Source organism: Camelus dromedarius, chromosome 6 (genome assembly GCF_036321535.1).
Source record: "Camelus dromedarius isolate mCamDro1 chromosome 6, mCamDro1.pat, whole genome shotgun sequence".
NCBI classification, from domain to species: Eukaryota; Metazoa; Chordata; class Mammalia; order Artiodactyla; family Camelidae; genus Camelus; species Camelus dromedarius.
This window is the reverse complement of record NC_087441.1, coordinates 24,442,124-24,463,722: the sequence shown is the minus strand read 5'-3', so window position 1 is coordinate 24,463,722 and position 21,599 is coordinate 24,442,124. Positions and strand designations below refer to the sequence as shown.

General features: G+C 37.6%; 1 protein-coding gene across 5 annotated transcripts in view; it reads right to left on the bottom strand.

Moving 5' to 3' along the window:
* MAP7 (microtubule associated protein 7) overlaps nt 1–21,599 on the bottom strand; it is a 159,494-nt gene that overhangs the window by 93,394 nt on the left and 44,501 nt on the right. Inside the window, exon 1 of one of the 5 annotated variants that reach the window (XM_064486662.1) lies at nt 2,778–2,946. The exons of the other annotated variants lie outside the window; for them this stretch is intronic. Coding sequence (XP_064342732.1) covers nt 2,778–2,799 — 22 coding nt within the window. The 5' untranslated portion in view covers nt 2,800–2,946. Of the gene's footprint in view, nt 1–2,777; nt 2,947–21,599 lie in introns of those variants that run through there. 5 annotated transcript variants of the gene reach the window in all.

The following is a 21,599-nucleotide window of genomic DNA, read 5'->3' as shown; positions in this document are numbered from 1 at the left end:
TATAGGTTATTATAAGATACTGAATATAGTTCCCTGTGCTATACAGTAGGACCTTGTTTAATTTGTAAAGCAATTTGTCTTTTTGATAGAGGTATAGATGCAATGTAACTTTGAGAATGGCTAGTGTTTTGTGAAAGCCTTATTTAACAAGATCTTTAGCTTCTAAAAAATACACTTACATAGAATTCCTGGAAAAGGAGCTTGAGTGTGCCAGGCTGTGTGACTTTCCAGAGTGTGTGGAGGGGTGGTTCCTCCTGAGCAGAGCACTGACCTCGCCCAGGGCTCAGAGGAAGGGAGCTTCTTTGGCCTGTGACTTGGCATTTTATCACAGAATTATTTTTCTAGAGCCCTTAATTTAACTATTTTTTCATGAAGGAAGTAAACTTTTTGGTTTTCTGTTCTTGGCACATGGTTGGTTAATCATCTGTAACAGAAGACAGTAGTATTTCTTGCTGACTTTTTCTTCCAAAAGTTGGAACGAGACACTAAGTGTTCTATCAACTGCAGAATTAGCATGCTCTAGCGCAGTGAGACTTGATTTTACATAAAACAGTATCTTTGTTGTATTCTGTGAACTTTATAATGAGAGTAGGTGTGGCCTTCCCTACTTTGTTGCCCTACTGATGACTAAAGATTGATCCATTAATTTGATAAATTGGTTAGGTGCCTACTGGTTGCCCGGCACTGTTGCAGGTGCTTGGGTACAGCAGTGAACAAAATCGCCAAAATTCTCTTCCCACATCGGGCACCCACTTCAGTGTGAGAAACACAATAAACATGAACGCATAAGCCAGTGACAAGTGCTAAGGTGAGAACAGGCCAAAAAACAATAGAAGGCAGTTTTGCCTGGGTGGGGGTGGGGTGTCTCTCTTACACTTTATTATTGTATTTCAGAGCAGCTTGATGGTGGAGACGGGTTCTGCTCCCACAGTGGGATGCACTTCCATGGATGAGCAGGGGGAGCCGTGGGAAGTGTCAGAACACAGTTCCCCTTTCCTCTCTACCCCAAATAGTTATGGTTTTTACACTGAAATTTTAGTTTACAGAAACATGAAGCTACTATGTTTTCTACTTTTCTAAAGTCTACTCAATATCATATTAAAAGATGGAAATTGGAAAAGATCAAGATCCAGCATCCAAGGAAAAGTTAGTATTTTTAAACCACATAAAGATTTTTAGACCCATTTTCTGGGTTTAGAAAAAAAGAATCCCCTTCAATTTAAATTTTATCTGTTGGATAGTTATCCAGTTTTCTTACGAGCAACGTGTATTTCATTTGATTCAGTCTTATTTTACTGCATTTGAGGAACTCATTAGGAAACCCAATGCTCATTATGCAACTATGTCTTATCCTAATATTTGAATACTGTATGTAAATATGCTTTCTGCACAGAAAGATATGTCTCCACTAAACAGACTCATCAAGTACAACCTGAATTTAAAGGTGAGTTAACTGAACAAATACATACAATAATACAGATTTTTTCCTGGGAAACCAGGCATAGGTAAGGCATTTTGCCTCTTTTTTAATGTATAAACAGCACAGAAAATGAGATTATTCCCACTGTACAATGACAATACTGACACTCTCAGAGTATAAATAACTTGTTAAAAAAACACAGAACTAAAGTCAGAGCTAAAAGGCAGACTTGGATCCAACTCCAAAATCATTTCTAATATGCCACTCTGACTCTGTATTTTATAATCATCAAACACCAAAAGCAAATCACTTATTTACGCCATAATCCATCACTGGATACTGACACTATATGTAACATCTTTCTTCCCCAGAGGTGTTATTATAAAAATTTGCAATTATCTATGAAAATGAAGATAGAAAATATTTTAAAGGGCAAGTAATTTAGTGAATAAAGCATCTTTATTACTCTTAAAAACTTAACTTGATAAAACATCTAGTACATAAAGAAACTTCTAGAGAAGAAAATACAGTGGTAAAAACACATCTCCAAAATGCAGTGCATAAGATTACAATGAATATAGTTTTTTCTGTAAAGCCTGTATGTGAGTCACTTATTTACCTGCCATGAAAATGAAAGCATTCTGGTGAGGAGAGATTTAAGAGGAAAATGCAGGCACTGTTTCTGATGGGAAAAAAAAAAACAAAACTAAACTAAACTAAATAAAAACTGAAGAGGTAGGCAAGAGAAGTATGACCTTTTTTAATCAGCAAAAAAAACACCCCAGAACTCCTCAAATATACCCCTCTAAAACAGAAAAGCAGTCATTTCTCAAAATCTTCATGATCTGATCCAGATACAAATATTAAGAGCAGTGAGGAAGCATCAATAAATTACGTACTAAAATGTTCTTCGGAGAGCAGCACAATTGTGTGTGTAGCCTGCTGCTGCCTACATCCAGCATTCTTTAAGGGGTCCCTAGGAGTTATTAAAGGGCTTTCACTTCATTTTTTGCCAAAAGAAAAAAAGTGGGATCATGGAAAACAGAGAATAATGATAGTTTGCCTTGAATTTTCATAGACGCCATCACATGGCTGCAGGACAAGACAGAAGTTTAAATCCATCATCTACAGAGCACAACAAAGATCATTTCATTCAATTAAAATCCCTACTCCTTTTTCTTAGAACATTAAAGCCAAAAAGTTCCCCCACCCCCAACAAAAGGCTTTATTAAATATTTCCTACTCTGTATTTTCACTTGTTAAAAGTGTTAATTTGTCAAAACTGGTTTAAAGATTGCCTGATTCTCGCATTTCCTTATTAAGAGTTTTGAATTACATTTTGAGCCCAAGCACTTACAGTCCAGCTTAGGGCCGTCCATCCTAAAATCCTTCTTTCTTGAATAAGCTGCAACATAGCTGCATGTCTCCTCCTTCCTGATCTGGGTTCCTCGGTGGGGCAAAGACCAAGTAATCAGTGAGGGGGCCCTTGAATCACCCCGAGTATCATCTCTCTCCTGGCTCGAGGTGCACTCAGAAGACGGGCAGAAGGGTGAGGAGACTTACGACTCTGCAGCCACTGTTTTTAAACAGGAACCTTGTTCACTGAACCAAGTAAAAATTGAGAAAGGCTTCTGTTCAAAAGAGCCAGTGAGGCTCAAATGGGTGTGGGCTGGGAGTAGGGGAGGCCTTCCTTGGTTAAGAAATGGTTGTTAAACATCAGTTCAGTCTCAGGGATTCAAACTCAGCTGGGGCCCCAGACAGGATATGCATTCAACACATTTTAACAACTGTTTACCAAAGTCATCCAAATGTCATTTGTTATTTTTCCAGATTCTTCTACCTTTTGGTTTCCTGATGTATTAAAAATGACATTTAAAACCCTGAAGATTATGGCTGATTTTGTTCCCATAGAAAATGCCTCTAAAGAAGGCGATCATTTAGAATCAGTCAAGCAGAGAGACCTCTGTTCTTTCACTCCCTGCGCTGAGAACATTCATGAAATGAAGTTTCGCTGCCCTTCAGAAGGTCTGAAAGATTGACCTGCTTTAGCAAGTTGTGAAAAATTCTGAAGATCTTCAAAGAGGAAGAATGAATAAATATAAACACTGAAAGTCTGAGGAATTATTTCTGGATAAATTAAATATAGGTCCTCAGTTTTTTTTTTTTTTTAAGCCAGTGATGAATTGCACTATAAACTTCAAATTCAGCATTTCCTTAGGTTTGTCTTTAGAAGGATTTTTGTCTAGGGGCATAGAGGGGAAACTGAGGGAAAAAACAGTCATATCAAGTCCTCATTGTGCTTTTATAGAATTTAAAAATGTGACATGGGGGCCAGAATACTTTGATTAAAATCAATTAATTTAATGTGTTTGGATGACCAGTAGGCCCAATCTGGAAAACCAAATACAATGTTTAGAAGAAAATAAATTATTTCAAGCCTCTCTGAGCTAGGACTTGACCCAGTAAAGAGACTAGACACACAGGATCTCTAAGATGTATAAGTTCAAGCCCCCACTGGACTTGGCAATGAACCTTTTTGATGCCCTTGGAACTGAAGACTACTTAGCAGAAGCCAGTGGAATGCCAGTTGCAGCCAGCATCATCCCAACACCTCCAGAGACCTAGCATCACAGCTAAGCACCGTCATTCCTGCCAACCAGTTGTTTACATTTGCAAAGGCAGCCTGGACAGACAGTATCTCTAGTGCAGGGTTTCTCAGCCTTGATGTTACTGACATCTTAGACTGGGTAATTCTTTGCTGTGGATGGTGGGGGGAGGGGCAGGGGGATGAGGCTTTTCTGTACATCATGGGATGCTCAGCAGCATCCCTGGCCTCCACCTGCTCTGCCTACTAACACTACTGACACACACACACATCATTCCCCACAGTCAAGTCCATTAAGAAATGTCTTCAGGCAATGCCAAATGTTCCCTGGGGGTGGAGGGCAACATTACGTCTGGTTAAAACAAAAATTAGAGCTCTAGTGGCTCCAAATCTGTGGAATCCTCTTGCTTCCCCTCCAAGGAGGGCTAGTACGGTAGGGACACTGGATACAGGACATCTTCTCAACAAGAGGAAAACAGACTCAGTGCTTCCAATTGTTGTACTGTTCTACTGTTTTTTTTTTTTTTTTCCATACATCTTATTGGTGCAAAAAGGGACACGACTTACTCTACAGGAAAGGTAGGTCAAGGTTCACAACACTGGGACTGAAGGTTATAAACATGCCTTCCATATTTCTCTGTGCTCATGTTTGGTACAATGGCTGGGATGTGATTACTACTCAAGTATTGCCCAAATGTCTGAAGAAGTCGAAGAATTCTCCAGTTCTGCCTCATTAAAATGAATTAATTTATGTACAGTATAAGCACTAGCCAAAAAATACGTTGGCTATTAATTTCAGGAGTTTTTGAGGCATGTTATTAAAATATCAATGTATTCCCATAATTCCACACTTGTATATTCAGAAGGGCTCCATAAATGCTAGAACTGATACCCTAAATGATCTAACAGCTTATTTAAACAGGACAAAGATAGGAACTATATATATGTTAAGCAAACAAAAAAATCTCCTGTTAGCAGATTTAAAAATTCCTTTCACTCCCCTCCTCAGAATCTTTTTGTTCGTACTCAGACTCAAATGTAACTAGCTCGGTTATCTATCTCCCAGCTCACTGAAGATTAGAAGCACCCAGTTGAGGGGACGGTGTTAGGACAGTCTCCTAACTGTTCTACAGCTATCGAATCTCGACCTCCAAAACCCAGCATCAACACAGCTACGAGACTGATGTTTCTAGAATACAAATCTGATCACGTAACTTCTTTGAATGCCTCAGTTTTCTGAGATGACCTCGCAGTTGCTTTTCTCATCACACTTCAGTAGCACTCACTCCCTGCTGCCTGTCTGCTTCGAATTCCCCCTCTAGCCTCGCAGAGATCACATTCAGCTGCATTTCCCTGAACTCAGTCCTCCTCTCCCAGTCAGTTGTGTACATGCTGTCACTACTCCTTGAAGATCCCGCCTCTCCCTTCATCTGGCTCACTCCCACGAGCCCTTCTAACTCTACTTGCCGTCACCCCCTCAGGAGGTCCCCACAGAGCCCACCCTGCCCTGCACCCATCCTTCTGCACCGTGATCAGCTGTGCGCACAGCTGACACTTATAGAGGGAAAAGAAAAGAGCTAATAGAAGCAAGATCTGCCTTCTCAATACAGAGTCCTTCTCCCATGCCATAGGAAGTAATAAGGATAACAGCTTAAACTTGCTGATTGACTGTAATGTCGGACATGTAAGAGCCTATACACAGAGGAATTGGTCAGACCTCACAACCACCCTATTGGGCTAATTTTATGGGTGAGGAAATCAGCTATACACAGTAGAGTAACTTGGGGAAGCTAGTAAGTGGCAGACAACCCCCACACCGTGTGCTCCTGCAGCGTCCGCCCTCCAGCTAGGTAACTCCTCACTTCCGAGCACCCAGGAAGCATCAGGCCAGTGTCACCAGCTGATGGGAAATGACTGGTACCACAAGGAGAGAAGACGGGCAGGGAAAGACAGGAGATGACACTGTGGGAGACAGTGCCCCACTCTCCCCTGAGGAACAACAGCATGTAACTAAATGGTGGTGCATTCATCCAGAAACACAGCTGAATGCTAACAAGAGAGGAAAGAGAATAGAGGGTTTTCTATGTGACAAGTGGCTCAAGGAGATTTCTATGTCCCAGTGCATGGAGCGGTGGGTACCATGAATGATGTGTCATCTGAAACTGTAGCTGCACAGTAAGGATCTTAGAGGAGGCACATTTCTAACTTCACGTGTCATCACTGCTATTTTCTCACTGCTTATCAATCCATTTTTGGTTTCATTTTCAATATCCAGCAAAACTTTATCAATGCAGGATATTGGCAGATGGGTGAGGCTGCACTGATAAGTATCATTCAGATTTTGGAGAATGGAAATCACTTTTAAAACCCAGTAAGTTTTAAAAATAAATATATAAATCCTGAGAAATTAAGGGGGAAAGAGAATTTGTTTATTAAATCTACATTATATAACCATCCCTGACAAATACAAAGTAAGTATTTTGTAATGGGAGTTGGTGAATTATAAACTTGAGGACAGAGCAGCTGCAGGAGAACTCTCCCCTTTTGTGTGCTCTTTCGTTGCCCGCTCCCTGACTACCTGCTTTCCTCGCAGGCCTCCTAACACTGCTCCGTGGCCCAGATGATGGCCCCACTGTGAGCCTCAGGACTGCAGAGGCCTTGGTCTTGACAGGCTGAAACGTGGAGGCAGCTCTCACCTGTTAGCATTTTCTCTTGTCAAATCTGCTCATTTGCCACCTGGCTTCTTCTCTGTTTTTCTGTTTTTCCCTCTTAACTTTTAGCTGCTACTAATAAAGAAGCCAGTTCTTATAAAACAGGACCTTTGAAACTGCAGTAAGAGTTCTCTGAGATTATGAGATACCTGATAGTGTTTCCATTGTAAAAAAATTTTTTTTTTTAAAAACAAAGCTTTATTTCTCAGAGAACTGTGTGATCCAACTTTGTTTTGCACTCCTTGGAAAACATCACCAGGGGAGGGGTGTGTGTGTGTTTGTAATAATGAATATATAAATATACAGATAAAGATCTAGCTCTACCAAATGACTGAAAGAACGTGGGTAGGCTAAGCTCTTGGACTAAAAAAAATGCTGCTCTCATAGTGTATTCTCATTTATAGGAACTTAAAATGTTTTCCTGCAGACGTTAAATATTTTTACACTAAAAGAATCACATATACTGGATTTGATTGCCACAATGATCAAAATGGTGCGTTTAAACTCTTGGTGTTTGGCAGAATTTAGTCTTTAACTAATAAAATGCTGGAACCATAGCTGTTGCTATTTTAAGGGGCAAATGCTGAGAAACAGATTTATGTTTCATATTTAGTTACTGAAAAGCAAAAGCAGAGATTCATTTTATAAAGGAACTTAGGCTTTTTTTGCTGAAATTGTTAAGAGCTAAACCCCACACAGTGTATAGTATGGCATATATAGTTCATTAAAAGATCCAGTTCATCAGCTTATCATCTTCTGCAAATTGGTTTTGATCACAGTGGGTCTCGCTTGAAGACATCTGAACTGCTTCTAACCCCAATGTCAAGCTAGGAATACTGCAGCCTACCACTTTCTCCAGGCCCCCTTCTTAATCTTAATTCTTAGTTTTTCTTTTTCCTCTGTGTTCAAAAAGTAGTTGGTATAGCTTTGAGAGAATATCTGTTCATTTTTCAGCCTTTATAATGCCCCAACATCCTGTTTCCTTTCCTTCCTAATAGGTATCTTGTTCCACTCTCTTTTTCCTTTAGATTGTCCCCAGAGGCCACAAATTTTAAGATGCCGGAAAACAAAAGATGCCACTTTTCAGCCTCCTATTTTACAGTACCTTGGACAGTGACAAAAGGGGTGATTATTTATGAAACCTCACTCAATTCAGTTAAAAATGCACTCCGCACGTGAATGTTTACTTTAGGAAAGTAAGTGTAACCTGCTTGTCTGTTTCTCAAAATCCACATTTGTATCACCCTGGAATCTTCCATGACCTCAAATTGCAGAAAAAATTTTCCATGTCAACACTTCAAAGGAATGGCCAAAGCTATACTTTATACCAAATGAATAAGATATTTTAATTTTACATTGAAATCCTTTCACTTCCCCTGTAATTGGACCTGCTTAGTCCTCTTCCTACCCCATTCTGGGCATGTCACCAGGTATAACCAGTTTTCCTGTGGCACTTCGGAGGCACACTGGTTTACGGATAATTATAGTGAAATTATTAAAAATTACTATTTTTGAAGCAACAGTTTTTCCTAAACATTTCAGCAAAATCAAGTTGTCAAGTCTAGATTATTGGGGCTGAAACTGCTAGAAAGGGTCAACTGCTTATTTCAACAGAAAAAAAATGTCTGCTAAAATACTCTTTTCTAACCACTTTTATGCCTTCTCAAAGATTTAAATGTCCACTTCCACGTAGGAAATTTGTAAGCAAATACCATCTGAACTCTCCATCTTCTGTTGTCAATTCCTGCAAGTTAATTACAATGTATTTCAGAGGGGATTTCACTGACAGGGAGGATTAATGGGATAGCCTGACAGCTGGAGTCCTGAGTTAGATCAGAAACTAAAATAAAGAACTTGACCTAGTTTCAAAAGGGACATTTGTTAATTTCCTCAGACGAAACCAATGCAATCTCTCAGGTATTTGCCTTCAGAATTTGGAGCCAAAATGCCTACGGTTTTATCGCAGGGAACTAAAATGCATGATCCACATATGTAAGAAACTCTTGTAAAACATTTACAACTCTGACTTAAGACAACAAGATTTGATGTTTCCTTTTTTTGTACATTCAGCCTTCCCTATCCACAGGTACCACTGTCCACAGATTCAATCAATCCAGACAGAAAATAACCCTCCCTCCCTGCAACAAAAATTCCAGAGAGTTTCAGAAAGCAAAACTTAACTTTGCCACACATTGTACATTGTATTTACAACTATTTACACAGCAAAGGCGTTTTAAAGTATACCACAGAGTGTGCTAGGTTATGCAAATACTATGCCATTTTATCTAAGGGACTTGAGCATCTGCGGATTTGGTATCCTTGGAAGGGGGGTCCTGGAATCAATCCCCTGTGGATACTGAATATTCCAGACTATGAGCATTCACTCTTCTCTCCCACCTGCTAGCCCCAGACATTTCCCTGTCCTCAGGAGTAATGCCATAATGAAGTTGAGGAATGGAGGGAAACAAAAATGTCAAGTATGATATATCCAAAGTACAAATTCTTATCTTATAACTTAATTTACATGCATGACCAGACTGTTAGAGATGGCACTGTGGCAAATCACTAGGAAACAGAAGCATTCAAGTCTTGTAGGGTTTTTCTCCTATTAAATAGAATAGGGTTTAGCAGCCTACTTGACATATGGGGCAAACAGCCCAGGCTCAAACCAGCATCACCACTTGGTCTCTATCTTTAGGCTCTGAAATGGTCTCACCACTGCCAGTCTCTCCCCTTTAATTCCTATGATTTGTCAGATTAATCACCTTAAAAACCAGCTCCAGTAGCTCATTATTCCCCTGCTCAAACACTACCATGTCTCCCAGTTACCTGCCAAATTAAGGCCACTATAATGTGTTTCCACCTAATTTGAGAATTTTTTCCCATGGCTCCCTCAGCTATCCTATGTTTTTACAGAATGGATACATTCGGTATTCTTTTAACATGCCTCATGATTTCTTTCTCTTTCCCCTTCCTACTTTTTTCCTTTCTTTCCTTTACTTCTCATATTACTTCCATTCTTCTTTCCATGTGGAATGTCTCTTCAATCATCTCTGTCAAATCCTCCGAATACTTCACGAAGTAAGGCAAATGCCCTCATCCTCCATGAAGTTTATCTTGATTCACCCAAAAGTGCTGGCCCCCTTCCCAAGCCACAAACACACTGACGACACTTCTCTAACAGCATTAGCATCGGAGGGGAGCGTCATCGGACTCAGTCATCTATCCCCTGAAAGGCTCTCTGGGTAGAGTTAACATCAAGAAACACACTAAATTGCAATGACCTAGTAGTCTTTAGTATATAGGTCAATTTTCAGCAGTATAGGGGTGTATATTTCAAATGATTATATAAATTAGATGATAAATATTAAGTATAGAAAACAGAAAACATAAATAAGCACAAAAAATTTAAGATACGCTGTGATCTCAAAATTCAGACATTCACCACTATTAATATTTTAGTTATCTGTTCTTTTAGATTTTTTCAATACGTATTTTACATATATATAAAACCAAAAAATAAGCTCTTCACTTAACACTATTTTGGAATCTATTTTTTACTCTGAACATCTTTCCAGGTCAACAACTACACTCCTAAAACACCTTTGTTAATGACTGCACGATACTGAATTTCAGGGAAACACCATAATTTATGTAGCTGTTCCCCAAATTTTACGTTGTTCCCAATTTCTCAATATTATAAACAAGGCTGCCTACAGAGTTTCACAAATCTTATCAATAGCTGAAGAATAGGGGGAGAGTATAGCTCAGTGGTAGAGTGCTTGCTTAGCATGCAGAAGGTCCTGGGTTCAATCCTCAGTACCTCCTCCAAAAATAAATAAATAAATAAATAAACCTAATTATCCCCCTCCCCCTAAAAAAAGTAAAGATGTCTGAAGAATAAATTCTAGAGTAGAACTGCTAAATCTTTAGTTAGGAATATTTTTAAATGTTTTTGAATTTTTTTTAAACTTTTTTTTTTATTGAGTTATAGTCATTTTACAAGATTATACTGTATAGCACAGGGAAATATATACAAGATCTTGTGGTAGCTCACAGTGAAAATGTTTTTGAATTTTTAAGTGATATATTTCACCAAAGAGAGCCTTTGCCACTGCATCTCACAGATAATAGCAACACATGCACCAGTTCATTTGTTATTTGACAAGTACCTGCTGTGTGCCCGGCACTATTCAAGACTCTTTCATCCAATGGATGTAGATGAACAATATATGAGACAACAGACTGATAAATAAGATCAACATTATGAAGAAAACAATACTGGGGTGGGATAGGAGATGTTAGGTAGAAGGGCTAGGCAAGGCCTCTCTGAGGAAGCAGGAGTTCAGGTTAAGGAGGATCAAGTCAGCCCAAAAGCCAAGGAAAAGGTGTTTCAGCTGGAGACAGAGATTAGTTAGTGTAAAGGCCCTGAGGCCAGAATGAGCAATGAGGATTAAGAGAATGAAAAGAAAATCAACTAGGATAAAATGTGGTGAGAAAGAAAAAAAGCAAGGAATTGCAGTCCATAGTAAGGATTTTATACTAAAATCGATAGGAAGCCACTGGCAAGTGAAACATTTTAAGTGAAGTGCTAGGATCTGATCTATAACTTTAAAAGGTCACTGGCTGCTGTGTAGAAGGTCACTGGCTTGGGGGGTGAGGTGTACACAGAAGAGCCGAGTGTATAAGCAGAGACCAGTTCAGTTACTAATGTCATAACCTGGGGAGAGCAGATGTGGTTTATACCAGGAATGGTAGTTGCAATGGACATAAGAAGACAGGTCTGATACATTTCAGAGGTAGGGCCAATGGGGCTTGTTGATGGATTAGGTGTGGGGGGAAAGAAAGGCTCAGATTAAACATGATACCTAGGGATTTGGTTGAAAATTTATTAAGACAGAACTGATTGAGGACCAAATAGGTTTGAGAAGAAACAAAACTACCACATGACCCAGGAATCCCACTACTGAGGATATAGCTGAAAAATACAAAAACACTAATTCAAAAAGATACATGCACTCCATGTTCATAGGAGCATTATTGACAATTGCCCAGGTATGGAAGCAACCTAAGTGTCCATCAACAGATGAATGTCTAAAGAAGATGAAATATTACTCAGCCATAAGGAACGAAATTGTGCCATTTGCAGCAACATGGATTGACTTGGAGAGGATTATGTTAAGTGAAATAAATCAGAGAAAGAAATATTATGATATCACATGTGAAATCTAAAAAATACAACAAACTAGTGAATAAAATGAAAAAGAAACAGACTCACGGATATAGAAAACAAATGAGTGGTCACTGGTGGGGAGACAGAAATGGGGAGGAGCAATACAGGGGTCAGGAAAAAAAAGGGTTACTATGGGATTATATGAAATTATGTGTGTAAAACTTCTGAAAACTGTAAAGCACTACAGAATTTAAAGAATCTTTCATTCCATTAAAAATTCCACACTGGAATTTGACACAACATTGTAAAATGATTATAAATTAACAAAAAATGTTAAAAAAAAATTATGAACATAGGTTAGAGACTTAAGTTGCTTTGTATATTTCCTGGAATAGGACTATCATATAATAATATTAATAATAAATATATATAATAAAATAATTATCAAAAAAATTTTTTTTAAAAAGATGTATCAAAAGGTACAATCTGTGGCAATGTGATGAGCAGAGATGCTATCACATTGTTTTCCTGTATTTTATATCTCCTTGCACATTCAAGTTATTCCAATTTTTTTTCTTGCTATGTCTTTATATATAAAGCTTTAATTGTATGTTAGATTATAAAGGGAATTGCTTGGTCAAAATTATGGACAGTTTTGAGGCTTTGATACCTAGTACCAAAAATAAATTCCTGGATGGTTATACCAATTTTCTCTCTCATCAACACTGTGTGAGAATTACTATTTAATTGCACTGCATATTCTCAATAAAAACAAAAATAAATCTTGGTATAGTAATTATAAAAGGTTGTAAATGTAAGTGATATAATTGAGCCTACAAAGGGATTAGCATTTTTGGAGAAAGTACTATTATCATTTTAATATAAATTTTGCCAGTACCATTTAGATTCTAACAAAAGCATTTTGTGTGTGTGTGTGTGTGTGTGTTTTGTTTCATTTTGTGTTTTACATTTAACAAAAGCATTTCTATTGAAAGTAGTAAGCACTCAAATTATAGCTATGACTGTAAGTTACAATTAGCTCCTGAAAACAGATAAACTTTGATTTGTTGCTGGTCTTTAAATTTTCTTTTAACTATAATAATAAATATACTGCTATAGACCATCACGTTGACGCTCCTGGGATTTAAATAATTTACCACAAAATTAATGCACCAGAAGTTTTGGTATTAAAAAATTATAATTAGCTACTATAAAAGGCATAAGATAAAGTTGGCTTAATTTAATCTGGTATATACTATAAAAAGATCCTGCTTTGTTTCTGCCACTAGCACCTATGTGACATAAAGCAACCCATTACTCTCCAGAGCTGTACTAGCCAATATAATAGCCACCAGCCACATGCAATTATTTAAACTAAAATTAAATAAATTCAGCTTCTCAGTCACATTAGCCACAGGTTAAATGCTCAACAGCCTCACATGACCAGCAGCTGGCATATGAGATAGTGTAGATCTATAACAGCTCTATCATTGTAGATGCTCCTGAAATACATCATGTCTAAAGTAACTTTTAGATCTAAATTCTAATGATTTTGTGGCTTAAGGTACTTTTCCAATTCCCTGAAAACTTCATCAAAATATTCCATCTATAAAATCTTAAATTCATAGAATCACAGAATTTCAAAAATGGAAGTTTCTTTAAAAATCACCTTTGCACTTATTTCCTAATTTTTAACATGGAAGAAGCTGAAGTAGAGGGCATAAGAGATTTGCTCAAGTTCTTAAGACTAGTGAAGGGATGAGCAGAACCAGAATCTACACTTCCTGATCTACAACTCTTAATCCAGTGTCATTTCTGTGGTACAGCAGAGAAAAGGAATCAGTTACATTAAAAACAAAGGTCACTGAGCGTGTATATACATGTTTCAGGTGTGTGTACCTATTTCACATAGCTCAGCCTGCTGAGAGAGCTTAGAGGCAATGACACTCCTGTAGTGTGAGCAAGGCTAGTGCCCAGATCTTGGATTATAAAGTATCACTGCCCACTCTAAGGAACAAAGTCTACTTGAAGAAATGGCTGATTCCAAGTCTGGGTCAAGGAAAGTTCAAAATGAGTCTATAACACCTCACGCCAGAAAGTAAGGATGTGCTCCAAGAATGATGGAGACGTGTCAAAAGGATACAGAAGCCAGCCATCAAAGGGATCCCACTGGCCAAATCTGGGACAATCGAGCAACAAAATAAATGGAGAAAAGCATTAAAATCCATAGACTAAAATAAACAGCCATGAATCCACACTGATATAACAAATATAAGAGAAAGAAAAGTTCTTCCTTATAGTAGAAAGCTAATAAATAAGTAAATGTAGAGGGAACAGTCAATTAGAAAAGCATATTTGGCAACCAACATAGGACTAGTTGATTCAGGCAAGAATCACTGAAGCTAAAACTAGGTGAATGTATCAGCAGGAAAAGAACATTTACATAGTCTCAAAGTAGCTCCCCACAAGATTCTTCTTAGTTACAAGGCAAAATTAGTAACCCGGTAGTGGAGAAAGCCGGCAGACTCTACCTAAACAGAGTGATGGAGGATAATATCTCCGTAGTGGAGAAAGCCGGCAGACTCTACCTAAACAGAGTGATGGAGGATAATATCTCCAGGATTGGGACAAATCAACATGTGACTTCTGATATGATATGCCGAAGACAAAATATCACTTTTGTGGGCATTCCTGCCAAAAGTATATAACCTGAATCTAATGAGGAAACATTAGGCAAACCCAATTTGAGTTACTGGCCTGAATGCTTCAAAAATGTCAATATCATGAACTACAAAGAAAGGCTCAGAGTAAGTATTAAAGAGTAAAGAGACATGATAACTAAATACAATGCACGATCTTGGATTTTTCTTTCTTTCTTTTTTTTTTGCTATAAACGACACCATCAGAATGAATGGTGAAATCTGACTGAAGTTTATAGCTTAGACAACATTTTATCAGTAATAATACCTTAATTTCTTAATAATATTTTAATTTATCTTAATTAAACTTAATACAGTTATATAAAAGACAGTGCTTTTTTAAAAAGGAGAAAGAGAATTACAAATAAATGTTAACATTTGGGAAATCTAAGTGAAGGGCACATGGGAATTCTTAGTAGAACTATTACTGCAACTTTTCAGCTTTTCTGTAAGTCTGACACCATGAGGGAAAAAAAAAAATTTTTTTTTAAACCAAGGCCACCGAATCCCTAGTTGTTACTGGTATTTTCTAAAAATTAATGTAACTTTTTACCCACAGGAACATTAATTAAAACTGAAAAAAAAACTGAATGTAAAACACAAAAATAAAGCTTTCTAAAAATATACTATAACATTTTCTCCAAATTAAAGTGTAAGATGTAAAGGGAAAGCAAGCATCTTACCTATTTTCTTCTCCATTCCAATTACAACTATCTTGCTTGTATAAAATGCAGAGGAAATACAAAAATCTATTCCTTTACATAGTGGCCCACATTCAGGTATTTTAAACCTGTTCTTTCTCAGAAGGAAAAAAATCAATTTGACTTGACCAGATGGAAAAAAGCTTCACATGCTTAATGTGGAGCTGGCCAAAAATAAATATGAAAATTGAACAGAGAGCAATTTGAGGGTGAAACTAGCTGGCTCTGTGCAGCAGAAGGAAATGGAATCTGGTATCCGGAGCAGGAGATGAGCTGGGGAACTTCAGGGACAATTTGCCCACACCATGCATTGATTGACTTGAGATTCTTATTCTTAGCTCAAGCTAAGCCCTGAAAGACCCAGATCTACCAAATCAGCCTGGACCAAGACAGACCTCAAATTCGACAGTTCAAACCAAATTAAAAACTGCTGTTAAACATAAAATCGAAAAGAAATATTTTTCGTAATTTGCCCCTATAGTAAAATAAAAGCTAACTAAATATTCTGTTAAAGAGTAAAATATGATTTTAAATTAGGGAGTAAAAGCTACCTAATTGGTTGGATTACTTGGATCCTAGCATAATTTGTCACATTACTGATTATCAGAGCCATTTGTAATTGTGGAAAAGAATCTCATTTCTCTCTCTCCAATTCCTTCTCTTCCCCAAATTGGGTCACTCGATAAATATGGATTTAATGCTTTTTTTGTCACCTAAATTACCAAATCTTAGACTGAATTCCTTTGCTTTCATTACCAATAACTTGTACAAAGAAACATTTTGATTGAAGAGGCATTTTCTTAATCTATTAGGTTGTGTTTCACATACATATGTGCTTGAACAGAGATATTTATATGTCTTTAAATACTGGGAAATAAATTTACCCATGTTAAATGCTTCTTTGGCTGTGAATCATGATGATGATATTCTTAATCTCTTATCCAAAAGCTCATACTATGGCTAAGGAGTGTGCCCTGAGTGAAAAACGGAATGAGTTGTGTCTCTTATTTTGAAGAATTACAACACATCATCACATTAAATGTTCTGAGAAATCCCTTAGTAAGTAAGCAGTTTACTAGGGGTCTAACAAATTTATGTGACCTAAGACTTTTTTTGGCAATATTTATTAATCTGGAGTAGGTCTGGGTTATACTTTATAAATGTCGCTACAGTATGTCTGAAAGTTAGATTATTAAAGGATTCTCTTTAAAAGACACAAATAATATCGTTTCAACATGATATTTCTCTTAAAATGAAAACCACTTAGCAATAAATTCTCTTTGTAGGCCAAATGTACTTGGATAAGCACATTGATTGGAAATTTAGGGGAAATCAAATTTAGAGGTCACCTGATTGCCTAAATAGAACATAACTAAATTTGATGACTTAATGATCAATCCCACTGAAGTTTTTATTATTAGTCTTTAAAATATGAATCCATAATGCACTTTTACAGAGGGCAAAAATAGATAGTAAGCTCCATTAGTAGGCTCCACAAGTCTGTTGCGGATGAACGTTTCTTACCCTCTTCCTAGAACCTTGTGAAACATCAACTACATCTAATGGACCAATTAATCTGATAAGCCTTCAAAGCCCACGCACTGCTGTATCTCAACAAGCCATTCTAAAAGCAAGTACAACTGACTGCAAACGAAAATTCTCTCTAAATTCTGCATGTAGGAAAAATTGGGGCAGCTCTATCTGCTCAGTTCACTAAAAGTCAATGAGAAATCACTAAAAGTAGGCAGAAGTCCAGGAGATAATCTGGGGGAAAAAAATTCTGTAGGGAGTGGGGAAAAAAGGGGAAAAAATTAGATTCAAATCTTTCATAAAGTACTTTATTATGAAACAGGCAAAATCATGAACACCAGAATGGAAGCTCCCTCCCTTGGAAGAACAAGAACAGGACAGAGGCCACCACACGAAGATGAAGCAGCCTCTGCGGACACAGAGGCACGGCCAACGTGGTAGCTAAAGTCTCCTTCACAGGCCTTTAAGTCTCAGTAATGGGGGTGTACCTACTTTGTTTTCAAATTAAATCCTCTGTACATAATTTCACTAATAGCAACCACATGGGAAGCATCTGTAGCTCTTCTCAATTCTAATTTTCATAGGCAGAAAAAATACCGACAAAAATAGCCTCACAGTCTGTCACAGAGCCACTGCAGGCTGACCTAGTTAGGTGCAGCAGGCTGAGTGCGTCTGAGCGGCTTAAACCTGCCCCAGCTTTCAGGCTGCGCTGTGCCCCAGAGCGCAGGCCTAGGGGTTCACCAGGTCTTCACAGTTCATGAGTTTATAGTTGATAGGTCACACACGGGTCTCCGAAAGCATTTTACTATGGATCTGACTGAACCACCAATAACCATGCCCAAATCAACTCTTTTGAAATCGGGGAATTTCTGAAGTCACCTTTCTCAAAGACAGTAACAAAGATTTAAACAAAAATCCCTAACAATATTAAATTGCAATCGCTAAAATGGGAAAATATCTATGACACATGTGACCAGAAAAAGGTAGGTATCCTTTATTTATTAAAAAGAAAAAGATAAACCCTTCACTAGAAAAATGCCACAAGAAATAAACATGTAATCGACAAAAGGGAAATGTTAATAAGCATATAAGAATTGTTTATCAGTTTTTATTAAATAAATGCAAATTAAAATAACCCATCATTTCTTTGCCTAAAAAAATTAACAGAAATTTCAAATAAGATTATCTATTAAAACTGTTTTAGAAGAATGTTTCAAAAATGCTTCTGACATTAAGTGGAAAGAAAATAGTTTGCAATGATCTGACAAGTTTGTAAACACACACAAACACTAGATTATAAAGAATTTATATACATATACATACACACACACACACACACACACACACACCAAAATCTTAACATAGTTATATGTAGAAGGTAGGATTACAGATTATTTAAAAATAAATTTAATTCTTTTCTGCATTTTCTAAGTGTCTCACAACCTTTGTTACTTTTACTATCAGAAAAATGTATGTTCCACTTAAAATATTTAGGCAGTAACTAGTAGGAGATGCCTGGAGACTATTTCTGTTCATGATATTCTGTGCTTCAGTGATGAGTGATGGCAGAAAAGATGTCTGAAGTTGGACCACTAACGTGGGCACTCACTTCGCATGCTCACGTGGAGAGCTGAAAGTCTTGTCAAGAGGCATATTTATTCTGGATAAAGGCCTTTCCAGAAAACCAATCAAAAGAGACAAGCCTTATGGGAAAAGGGCAGCTTACACTTATTTACTTTCACATTATATTCATAATTAGATAATTATAACATTTCAAAAAGGCAAGTTTTTAGAACTGATTTCATTTTCAATATCCCTGTTTAAAGTTTTAAGTAGCTTCTAGATAAATCTCCTGTACAAGATTTTCTACTCTGGAGAAAAATCACACACCAAGTATAACTTCTCCCACATTTTTATTCACTATTTAAAATTCAAAGATGGTGGTGACACTATTTTGGCAGTCTTCCTAGATTTTTTTTGGTATCATCAAATGTAGCAAAAGCAAATAATATGATTCTACATTTATTTTGCCTACATGATATGTTCCCCCCAAATGATTATCAATAACACAAAATTCTACTTTGTTCTTAATATAGAATATAGTAATGTCCAGTCAAACAACAAGTATTGATTCTTGCTATGTGCCACGCTAAGCACTTAAGTTCTTAAATGCTTTGAGGAATATACACTAGAGGGAACACATGCACTACATAAGTTAGGGGTTTTTAGATTTTTAGCCATTGACCTATGTCTATCCCCACACAGTCATGCTTAGGTTCACTTACCCATCCCTCTGTTTTCACGATTTTTTTCAGATTTCTGATTTTAATAGGAACAGAGAATCCAGTAGGTGCTAATTTCCCTAAACAACATTGGAAGTGACTCCAAATTACAGTCATTTCTCTACCTTCCAAGGGCAAACTATATTTTTTAAATGAAATTCCAAAATTCATCCCCCAGCCTATGGCAGGGTGGATGTGGAGATCAATGCATATTGTACTGACTGGTAAAAAATTGCATAAATTCATTTAAATTCTGAAAAGCAACTCACAAATCTTTAAACAGAAGAAGGTATGTTTCTTTAAGCTGCTATTAACCAGAGAATACATGATTAACATCTGCCCTTCTATCCCTAACGTTAATGATTCCATCCTTCTCCATCTTTGCCTACCTCATTTTTACCTCTTCATGCCATTCATTTTGTTTGGCAACAGTATACTCTGGGTCACTCCAATGCTCTGTAATGTCAGAGTTCTTATACTAGGGACATTGATCCTGCAGACAGATCCCCATGGCATACTCCGGTCTTCCATCACGAATGGATGTAAATGCTTTTACATGGTCAACTTAAAAACTGCCAGCACACTGGGAATGCCAAGGCAGACTAGGAGTGGTGAAGGCATCCCAGTAGAAGTTTTTGAGCACCCTGTGGTCTCAAGATTATAAAGGAAAGAATAAGCAATGGGTAGTGGTAGGCATAGGGAAGGAAGAGTCATCTAAAGAGGCAAGAGAAATTAAAAACACTGAAACTGAAAACCAAATAGAATTTAAAGGATTGTTAAGAAAGTAATAGATGTCAAGAGAAAAGAATCTGATATGTGATTAAAGCAAATGGTAATATTTAGTCAAACCTGAAAGGAGTTTCTCATTTATTTCAGAATAACATGTGACTTAAAATGAAATCAATGCATCCTCAACCAAAATGGTGTGCTCTTAACCAAAAGCCAGGTAAAGTGTAGTTCCCCCTGCCAATGTAGTTTTCTCATCTGAAGATTTTAAATCTATTTTCCATGTTACAGTTGCGAAAACCTAGTCAGAGTTGCCAAGGCAACAACATTGCCCTTTCTAAGAATAAGAACAGCAAGCTCGTAACACAGAACTTGTAGAAGCATCAGTTATGCCAGAGTCACAACATACTTCTCAACTGCAGACAGCCAAAGACATGATTCTACTTCCATATATAATTGTTCTCCTAAGCTAGCACAAGGAAGACTTTGGCTAGCGAAGGGTAAAAGGAATCCTTCTATAACTAAACGCAAAGTTAGAAACAGCCATTAAGACTTCAACCATCACACACTGTAGTTATTAATCCTATAGTTATTATTAAGATCTGCTTCCCAAACAGAAGTGGGAGAAGCAATCTGAGGCACAAGCAAAAGTAGAACATAACTATGAAGACTTGAGAACATCCCACTCAAATGCCCTCAGGAAGATTTTCTTCAGTAGCTGAATGAAATTCTAATGACGTAATTTAGCTATGTAAAATAAGAGGTCCAAGGAAAAGCTACTTGTTTATTCTTATAACTTTTGCTTTAATGATAGAAATATGCTAAATTATGCCATTAAGATACGGCAGGACCTCCATTAATTAAACTTTACCTTTGTATACTGCAAAAGACAAACACAGCCAGTTTTAAGAAAAATGGAAAAGTCTGTTATAGTGTTCATGCTCACACCTCATCATCCTGTTTTCAGGTATTCAGTACCTTCCTTTCTTAATAACTCCTCACATCCAAACCACCAAAGTACTATTGAAGGTTTTTTCCCATCCACCTTTAATTACGGAGTTGATTACAATTCAGTGTTATCAAGTGTGGCATGAACTGTTTCTTTCAGATATTTGTACTTTACTTTAATAGCTAAGCAAAAACTGCATCCCTCAGATACATGATTTCAGGCATCAGCAAACAGCATGATTCAGGGCAAGAGTCTGGATGTATCCTTTGGGGATAAGTGGGAAGCAGAAACTATGTGCCTCACTCTCTCCCCAGATACCTGTTCGCACCTGCTGCTTGGAAGGGGAGCTGACCTTGGTGCTAGGGTGTGTTCCTAACATCACTGCCTTTAAAGATCTCAAGTCACATCCTCTACCACTCTAGGTCTGCCTGTCAGTCCTCTGCCTGTGGACCTGCATTCTCTCTCTACCTGCTGGGGAAGGTCATTAAGAAGATATGATTGTTAGAGTGACCTGTGAGCTGGACCCAGGCATCTGGAGGCTGCCCACACCCTCCCTTATCTCCAGAATGTACGTTCTGTTCTGCTTGTCTGCCTCCTGTGAGAAGCTACCCAAGGATACAGCTTTGAGAGAGTCGTGTGGTGCAGAGCCCACCTGGACCGTGGACATGACTGAACCCAGTTAAAGCCTCTATATAAACTTTCAGGATGCTGGCAGGAGGGTGTGGAGACCTATTTGTCTTGTGGCTGCCCAAGACAAGCCTTGTAAGTTAAGTTCCCTTGTTTATTAAACCTGTCTGCTACCA